Raw genomic sequence first — 9929 nt, 5'->3', positions numbered from 1 at the left:
TAGATTGGTCTCAAATGCTTATAAAAGTTAAAACAAATCTCCTAATGCCGAAAGAAACACTCATCACTTATCAAGGCTTCCACATTGATACTCCTCCGGTCCTTAATATAGGACCCAATTTTTTGAGTTGGTTTTGGTCCTAAATATAAGACCCATTTCTCATATTTATTAATTTTTCCTAAATTACCCCTATGGATACTCCATCAACCATAATCAAGTAGAAAAGGGAGATGGAGTATTAAAAAAAATGATTATGGTGTTTTAGGAAAAATGTGTCGTTTTTCTTATAATTAACTAACTTACCTAACTTCCTTAATCTAATCAAATTAGTTAAATGGGTATTATATTAAGGACCGGAGGAGTATTATTTTTGATCCATGACATTGTAGAATATATCTTTCCTAACATGATTAATTTTTGATGTCATGTTTTTTTTGTTATACTACTACACAAACTCATTATATCCTCTATAATTCAGACTCAACTTCATGCTTACAAAAGCTTCAAGAGAGGTATTTGATATCAATTAGGCTACAAGCCTGCATAATTTTTGATGTCTCGCTTTCTTCATTTTGCCTCTCTATCTTGTCATGTATGATTATTTTTTTTCAACACCAAGAACAAATGTTGAGTTCAAAAATTCAGGCTTAATAGATGAACTACAAATGCAAAGAGGAAGCCAATACAGAAATAAAAGTACTACTTTCTGTGCTTATATTAAAAGTTATTTGACTAATTTGAGTTGATTGAGAAATATGAGTTGATTCTCACAAGGAATTCTTAATAATGACTATTCTTAGATGGAAACTTCTTGACATGTATAATCAATAGAGATAATTTAGAAAATAAATTACAAATTTAGGAGGACAAAGTGGATTGACGTATTATATTTATAACCAAATTCAATTTCAAACTAGTTTTATATTAAGGTCCAAAGATAATTACCTCCGATTCTTAATATAAGAACTAGTTAACTAATTTGAATAGATAAAATTTTTTTTTTTAAGTTCGTCTTTCTTAGAATACCTTTGCTGACCATGCATATTAGCTAGAACTATAATTTGATAGAATCTTTAACATGTATAATTACTAAAAAAACTACTTTGAGAAAAATAGATAAATATAAGATATAAAATAAATTAAAATTTTATATTTATGACTAAATTAATAGTCAAACTAACTTCTATGTAAGGACCATGGGTAGTATTAACAAAGAAAAACAATGAGGTTTTTCGATAATGGGCCTAGGGTGGCCCATTCCACGTTTTGGTCTTTTCGGCTTAATACGTAAAAAGAGCTGGGCTGTGAAGATCTCATGAGAAACCAGCCCACTAGGCCGTTTACCGCAACAACCCAGACCGCTGGATGCAACAACCCGGGTCGAAGCACCAAATTTTACTCACAGTTAAACTCCCATACTCTGTTCGTTCTTGCAAAACGCTGGCTTTCCTCTGTAGTTGCATGCCTCCTCAGTAGAGACTAGGACTAGACTACTACCTAGTCAACCTTGTACTCTTTTCTTCTCTTCTCTGAGCTCTGAATTGATTTCTCCTGGAGTTTACTTTGTTCTGGTGATTTCATCGCTTGTTCGTGACTCATATTTTGTTGGACTGCCAAAAGCTATTTGCAAATTCAGGATTATTCGTTTTGAAGTTCATTGCTTGAACAGATTTCTATGTTTCGTCCCTCAACATTCATTATTGGATTGTCCAAACACTTCTATGTCGTTCTTGTGACCTTGTGGCTATTGATTTTTGAATTATATCTTCTACTGCTCTTCTGTTCGACCTATGTGATTGTGCAAAATACTATAGTTTAGGTTTTCCATATGCTATGTGTTAAACGAATTGCCAGAAATCGATGCTTCTTCTTCTTCTTCTTGGGATGTTTGCACGTCGTAAATGAAATGTATTATCTTTTGTAAGTGTACGAAAGGAAATGATGCTCAATGAGGCCAGGAATATGGCCATTTTCTGTTCTGTAGATATGCCTTCAGTTCGGAAGAATGTTGCCATTTTGTTATTGACTTGTACTGACCGATGTCGAAATTTACTTGCATATATTATAAATTGTAGTTAGTGTCTGACTGCCACCTATCAATTGCAGCGAAGGTCATCTGGTAAAGTCATGGATACAAATGAGGAGTTGTCAATAGTTCTCGAACTATCTGAAGATGACTTTTTCTTTGATAGAAAGGAGGTAAAAGCAGGATGATGGATTCTTTTATCAGTTGCTTTAGTATTTAATTTTGGCATTAGTCTCTCTTTTTAATCATATGGTTAAGCAATTGATTTAATATTAGATCATTTAGATGATGGAATAATATACAATACAAGGCAGTCTATATTCCTGCTAAGAAACATAAAATGTGAGTTTGTAGGTGGCATACTGTTCCGTGTTGCTCATTGAAGAGTTTTAAGTATGAGAAAATTTGACCTTTAGATGGCAGCAGGCTACATATCATGTCATTGTGTGTAAATTATAAACACAATAGGTTACTTCAGTCATGAGGCTATGCTAATTCTGATTTCAATAGTAACAATCCTTTGGACTTTCCTTAATTGCTTTATATTTAATTTTGTCCTAAGTTTTGATTATATCCAACTGATTATCATATTTTTTTTTACCAGAAAGTACTTCGAAGCAAAGGTTTTAGTTCCAAGGAACGAGTGTGTCTCCAGGGCTCTTCAAAGCCAGATCGGATGAGTGATGCTGTGAAAGTACTGGTTCAGATTGCAAGAATTATACATTTGAATGAGGTTGATTCCGTTACTCCTGTCCGGACTACTTAAATTTAATATTGCTCGAAAAACATATCTAGAGTTATATACAACCGATGGTTTGTTGGATTAGGCGATTCTTCACCTTATTAAGACTACTCTCACAGCCTTGCATTAATTTCTCTTTATGCTTCCAAGCTCCTGTATTCTGTAATCACGGTAACCTCTTGATCTATTTAACGGAGAGAAAGTGGAAATAAATTGCACCCAATGTTCCCCCTCCCTTCTCTCATTCTAGGGACTCCAACTCATTAAAGAATTAATTTTACTGAATTTCAGGTGGAACTTTATTTTGCTGATGATGCAAGTACATCTGGGGAATTTTACAGCCCTAGGAATGAATTAGAGGCTCTCAATTCCATCATTTCACTCATTGACACATTACTTTCTAGTTATAAGCATCCTCACACGATTATACTGCAAGAATTGCGGACAGCAATTCTCGCATTAATTTCTGATTTTGGGGACAAGAACAGTTTGGGAGCAACAGTTGAAAAAGAGCTTAGATGTGAACAAGAAGAGCACCTATTAGAATGGGGAAAAAACAATGGCGTAAGGACACAGTTACAGATAGCATGTAAGTTTCATTATTGCATATTTAATTTTCATTTTCTAGTGCTTTTTTTTTTTTGATTTGCTTCAGACAATGGTAATTTCAATCCATATTAATGACTTTCTTCATCCTTTTCTTTCTTTCATTTTGCCTGCATTTTATACCAGATATCAAAGGAGCAGGCGAGGTGCCGTAGCAGAAAAAGATCTTAAAGTTGGAGATATTGCTCTAGAAATTCCAGTATCCATTATTATTAATGAGGATCTTGTGCGTGAAACTGATATGGTACTAGTCCTTGTAGGAAAGCTTGAACATTTCCGATTTAATTTTTTTATTTTTTATTTTTATTTATTTATTTATTTTGAAACCTACATTGACCAACTGTGATAATTGGAACCAACTAATGGACTATGATCAATTATACATAATCATGTCTACTTTTATTCTACCTTCTACATTCTCTGTGCTGCTGTAATGTTTTAGACTCATGATAGATATTCATACCCTACATATCTGCACTTCATTTATCTCCTCTCTGTATTTCAAAAATAATTTTTAGCATGATGCTAGAGAAATGCGCATAAGATAAAATCTTGTCTGTTACTCTATATTTTCAAATACTGATTGTTGCCAGTCTTACCCTTCACAGTACTGTGTCCTGAACGAAAAAGGTATATCTTCTGAGACAATGTTGCTATTATGGAGCATGAAGGAGAAGCAAAATCAGGATTCAAGATTCAGAATTTACTTTGACTCGCTCCCAGAAAAATTTAATACGGGTAATCTAACTGCCAACTTATGCCACGTACTGCACTCCTTTACATGTTAATTCTGTATTGTTGAGCTTCACAAATACATAAAATATGTATTTATTCTAAAATAGTTAATTATATTGACCCAAAATTCAAGTCAGGAGCTCTTTATACGTCAGCATCTACAAGTGATTATGTGTGCTGTTATAGGGCCACCAAATTTTCTGCAAACAGTAACTCTGGTTCATTTTATAGGCATCCCAGGGGTATTTTTCTTTCTGTTTCATAAATTTGCCAATTGCTCTTATAAGGGCTTCCCCTAACATTGCCTTCCTTATCAACAATGAAAGATTGAGTGCATGCACTGACAGATAGACTGAAATGTAATTGCAATCAGATACCACAAAAATAATATGGGTCTGGCTAAACTATAGATGCACCTGTGTAACATTGAGACATATAACATCTATTTACATACATATTATTACTCAGGGCTGAGCTTTGGTATTGATGGAATCACAACATCTGAAGGAACCTTGCTCTTGGAAGAGATAATGGAAGCAAGGCAGGTAATTATGTGTTCCATTGTTTCATCTGTTTACTGATCATTTGTTTACTTGAAGATCCTACTTCTTTCGGCTTTCAGAGGAAATCCATAAACCCAAACTCATCAATTTATTTGATTTATTGATCTTATTAATGTCATTTAGCCTGGTTTATCTTCCCCTTGCTCCCGCTTTTAGAATTCACCTAAAGATAAAGAAGAATTGGGCATTATCTGGAATATGATCCTGTTTAAATATAAGTTTGGTTGAGGGAGTTTCCTGCTTTACAAAAACTGCAAGGTTTATCCTTTCGTTTGCTTTAGCATCAATGTGGTTTCTGGAGCAATGAACGATACTTGCACAATCTCTGAAAGAGTTGGTTGAACTTGTAACTTCCATATGCTTGTAACCTTGAAGAGAAAGGTGGAAAACGCTTTAGAAAAGGCAAAATAGATCTACATTTGTTCAAAGTCTGCAGAAGTCTCTCTCAGGCTAGTTAAATTATCCTCTGGCTATGACCTATCAATTCACAGAATTTTTAATTTTTCGGTTTTCAAGAGGCAGATTTAAAGCCTCATGGAAAAGATAATATTCTTTTAAAAAAATATCGTGTAGGAGAATTTTGGTGAATGGCATATCTGAAGAGTTGGTTAGTGACAGAACACAACAGCATAAACATAATGCAATTTATGTTCTTGATTGCACCCAGTGGAATAAAGCTGGTTGCTGTTGTTGTATTGTGTGGGAGACTAATACTTGATATGTTTTGTTTCTGATGTGGTTGCTATTGTATGACAGAACTCTTCACTATTATATTAACTTCTAGGATTTGCGGGTCAAGTATAACTATTCTATTTATGGAGTGTATGTTGCTAATTGTTTCCTACCTCCAAAAGAATGATGTTTATATTTTTACTTTATTTTGTGGCAGTACCTTCATACTCAGTATGATGAATTATTCCCTGCTTTGTGCAATGCTTTTCCTGATATATTTCCACCAAAGCTGTACACTTGGGAGCAATTTCTATGGGCCTGCGAACTCTGGTATTCAAATAGTATGAAGATAATGTTTTCTGATGGAACTTTAAGGACGTGCTTAATTCCTATTGCTGGATTTCTTAATCATTCGGTATGTATATCCTCTCCCCCCCCCCCCCCAAAAAAAAGAAAAAGAAAAAGAAAACTTCCCATAGTTCATCCCCTGTTTTTAGAAATTTAAGATTTTATGCTTTCCTAATATTGTGATTCAGTGAGTAAACCAAAGGTAGTTAAAATTCAAATTACAAGGACTCCAAATACCTTGTGTGAGATGCATATTCCTATGGAACAGAACTAGCATTGCATTTCTCCATGTTTTCCTCTTTACCAATTTAGATTGTTTGTCATGCTTAAGGTGCTCACACATTCTGGTTCCTGACTACAGCTGTGCCCACACATCCTGCACTATGGTAAAGTAGATCCTGCAACAAATTCATTGAAATTTCCTCTTTCAAGACCATGCAGATCTGGAGAAGAGTGCTGTTTAAGCTATGGGAACTTCTCTAATTCTCATTTCCTTACCTTTTATGGTTTCTTGCCACAGGGAGATAACCCATACAACGTCATCCCACTTGGTAATGTCTTCTCATCGCAAGCAATGTCTAATGATTGTTTGATATTGTCATTTGTCTTCTGGAGTTTAGTGCCGATATTGCAGTTTTTTCAGAGCTCATGTTTTATGACAGGGATGCTTACCATCGTTCTTGTGCAGACATTGATGCTTCTGGCATTGATTCTATGGAGGATGAACCCATGTCCAGCTGGACCAATCACATGGTTCGGGGTACTTGGCTGTCCAACAACCACAATTTGTACTACTATGGCCTCCCTTCCCCATTGTTGGACCATTTTCGAAGATCTCGAAATCCCATGCTGCATACTAAGACCTTTGTAATGCCCTCTCTTATTAATTTTGACATTTCATGCGGTTATCCACCTCTGTTTAGCAGTTACTCCAGAATTGTTTCTCCATGATCTCTGTGCATCAATTCCTTCAACTGACCTCTCCACGAAAAACGCATTCTATGCAGTGACAGGATGATATTTTCAAATGTCAACTATGCAGTTTAAATTTTGCATTTTACATCGAATTTTACTGATTGCTTTCTTCATAATATGAATGTCATTTCCCTTACAGTTGCAAGAGGACTTGGAAAATGAGCTGGAAATTCTAGAAGATCTCAGATCTATCTTCGATAGCATGATGGACAGTTTGGATGACACGAGTCTTGATGACAGGTTATGGCATTTGATAGTGTTTGCGCCTAGTTATGAGAAAAATATAAGTTACATATGTTGATACAAAATTTTCCTTTTGTTTATTTTCAGAGAAAACTGCTCTTGGGATGAAAACTTAGCACTGGAGTATAAGATTCAACAAAAACGAATCGTCTCCTCTATCTCAACTTCATGTAATACTGGTATGGATATGGTCAAGAATGAACTGTGCAAGTGCATGGCTGAGGACATCCGAGGGTAATTGGGTGATTTGGTCCAATGCGCCACCGGTTCCCCCAAAAAGGTGCCTTTTTCCCTCCTTTTAAACTTTGTAAATGAACGATGAAAAGTTGAAAACAATCATACGACTTTCTCAAATGGAAAATTGATCAATTTGGATTTTGGACCATCTAAATTGAGTTAAATGGCGCATCAAGTGTCATTTTCTGCGTAAGTGGCTGACTTTATTGGTGTAAGGGGCAGCCAAATTGATGATGCGACTTAATTAAGAAATATTCTAACGGTTGACAAACACATTAATAAAAAGGAAGGAATCGGCTGAGATCTATCCTTAAGCCACTTGATCTATTATTTAGCTTAGTTTCCTAATCCGAAATTCTTGTACCTAAAATTACTATCACTCTTATTAGGGTAAGTTCACGAGATTATTGACTTCAGAAGTGTACCCCTTGTAATTCTCTCTCACAAAACCATGTAGTTCATGGCGTTCCACACCCGATATTAAGAGCGGCGCTATTTTTAATTGTCCAATGGCACAGTTTATGTTCAATTTTTGACTTGATATATGAATAATAACTTTTAAGTTTTGTTCTTATACTATTGGATTTAAGAGACATCTATCTGTCATTTTTCATTTTATTCAACCATGCGTTTGGTATTGCAGTTTTCAAATTGTAAAGAGAAGCCACGTGTATAGGTTAAGCCAACCAAAAATAATAATGGATAGTGTCTATCATTGAATTGGTCTTATATATAATTATAATGACGTGGATGTTTCTCTTGCCTATTCCATGCAATGAACAGAGAGCCACATGTGGTTCAGCATGTAAAATTAGGGCGGGTTTGCATTTCAAAGTTACGTATAAGCAACATACTCCTCCGGTCCTTAATATAAGACTCATTTAACTAATTTGATTAGATTAAGAAAGTTAGATAAGTTAGTTAATTATAAAAAATGTGACACGTTTTTCCTAAAACACCATAATAATCTTATCTAATACCCCCTCTCCCTCTTCATTTGATTATGGTTGAGAAAGTATCTATAGGGGTAATTTAGAAAAAATTGATAAATATGATAAATGGGTTTTATATTTAGGATCAATACCAACTCAACAATTGGGTCCTATATTAAGGACCAGAGGAGTATTATTCATAATTCATGGTTCGAATTTTCATTGAGAGGGTTGTGTACATTTAGCATCTGACAATATTTTAAATAAGATTATTTTCAATAAGAAGATATCTGTAAATAACTTATTAAAAAAAAAGTGTATGAATAATTTAACTTTTTATTATTGTTTGTTATTGAACGATATAGAATGTCTATAGTAGTTGTGATTTCAAAAGTTGTTATAGAATGTCTATTTCTCTTTCAAGAATGCTTCTGACATCTGAGACAAAATAAAAATGCTCTTTGGCTCTAATATAATAAACATATAATAGAAAAGTATCTATGGCTTAAAAAAACAAAGGGAAAGTTAAGCATATAGCACTTGCATGACCTGGCTTTTCGTTTGTTCCCGCTAGCTCTTGCTGGCTACTTTGGTTGCTTTACATTCTTAAACAAAACATCTCATAATTTAGTACTTCTCTTATTTTTAATATAAGACCTATTTAACTAATTTGATTAAATTAAAGAAGTTAGGTAAGTTAGTTATATCTTCCCTCCCTTACTTACTTCATTATGGTTGAGGAAGTATCTATATGGGTAATTTAGAAAAAATTAATAAATATGAGAAATAAGTTTTATATATAGGACCAAAATTAACTTAACAGTTAGGTCTTATATTAAGGATCAGATGAGTAATTAATGCGAATCATTAACACTATTTAGCATAATTAAGTCTTTAAAATTTATAAAATACTTTCTTCATTTCACATTGTAAGACAAAAAGTAAGATGGCTCATACCAACAAAATTTATTAAATGTAATTTGAAATCTTAATCCTTTCAAAAAATGTATATATAAACTTTTAAAACTACTAGTTTCTTTTTTGGTAAAATTTTTAAAAAATACTCTTTAGTTAATTAATTAATATAACTCCAATCCAAGTTCACAATCATTATATCATTATTTAAATTCTTTCTCCACCTATTTATGCAAGTCTGCGAAATTCTATTTTGGCTTTTAACGTGCAAATAGTTTCCCACCAAGATTTTCCGTCCCACTTCAGCGGAGTTATTATGCCAGTGGCATGAAAAATTTTTAGAGTTGGATCCCGTTAGTGATATTAGATAAGTATATATTCTCTTTAGTTCAAAATATAAGAAGTCTTTTCAAAGAAAATTTTAATCCAAAATATAAGAAGTTAATAGGTTAATTAATGATGATTTTCCATTTTTATCTTCTGTTACAAGGAGGAGAGAGAGTTTTAAATGCATGAGAAAAATAAAAACAATTTCTAATCACATTCTTTAATAATAAGAGTGAAATAGATAATTTTTATCAATGTTAAACATATCAAATGACTTAGCTAGCGTTTCTTAATTTATGAGAAAACATGAAGGGAAAGTATAAATAGGTTTAAGATGCATCTGTTATGAATATTATGTAGATGTCCATTTACCCCTTCCTCTTTATCTTCTCCAAGTAACTTCCACTACCTCCACCATCCATTACTCCTCCGCTCTCCATTACTCCTCTATTACCCATTCACTCTTGTAACTCACCTCCATTCACATTCATGGGATTGATTATCCACTATTTGTCAGTTAAAGACAATTGTAACCTATTTGTAAGATTATGCCTACAAATAGGGCATGTCATTTGTGTTGTAATGCAAGTGAAGAAATACAACAAGTC

At 33.7% G+C, this 9929-nt stretch overlaps 1 protein-coding gene across 1 annotated transcript; it reads left to right on the top strand.

Annotated features, from left to right (window-relative positions):
• The first annotated feature begins 1962 nt into the window (after nucleotides 1–1962).
• Nucleotides 1963–7301, top strand: LOC114732238 (uncharacterized). Its single transcript, XM_028919534.1, has 12 exons — nucleotides 1963–1980; nucleotides 2080–2199; nucleotides 2631–2759; nucleotides 3060–3358; nucleotides 3471–3618; nucleotides 3983–4112; nucleotides 4578–4654; nucleotides 5562–5759; nucleotides 6054–6243; nucleotides 6381–6559; nucleotides 6807–6907; nucleotides 6998–7301. The coding sequence occupies exons 1-12, from the start codon at nucleotides 1963–1965 to the stop codon at nucleotides 7146–7148; spliced, it is 1740 nt and encodes a 579-aa protein (XP_028775367.1). The 3' UTR covers nucleotides 7149–7301.
• Nucleotides 7302–9929: the final 2628 nt, after the last annotated feature.

This window comes from Neltuma alba, unplaced genomic scaffold, assembly GCF_004799145.2.
Source record: "Neltuma alba isolate B1F8T4 unplaced genomic scaffold, ASM479914v2 tig00012894_pilon, whole genome shotgun sequence".
Classification (NCBI taxonomy): Eukaryota; Viridiplantae; Streptophyta; class Magnoliopsida; order Fabales; family Fabaceae; genus Neltuma; species Neltuma alba.
The sequence above is the reverse complement of the archived record's forward strand: the minus strand, read 5'-3'. Positions and strand labels throughout refer to the sequence as shown.

What these genes read in the sequence shown, in the direction of transcription:
- LOC114732238 (XM_028919534.1), top strand. An exon ending in AGATAATGGAAGCAAGGCAG is followed by an intron (nt 4,655 to 5,561) that starts GTAATTATGTGT and finishes ATTTTGTGGCAG; the next exon opens with TACCTTCATACTCAGTATGA. An exon ending in CTGGATTTCTTAATCATTCG is followed by an intron (nt 5,760 to 6,053) that starts GTATGTATATCC and finishes TCCTGACTACAG; the next exon opens with CTGTGCCCACACATCCTGCA.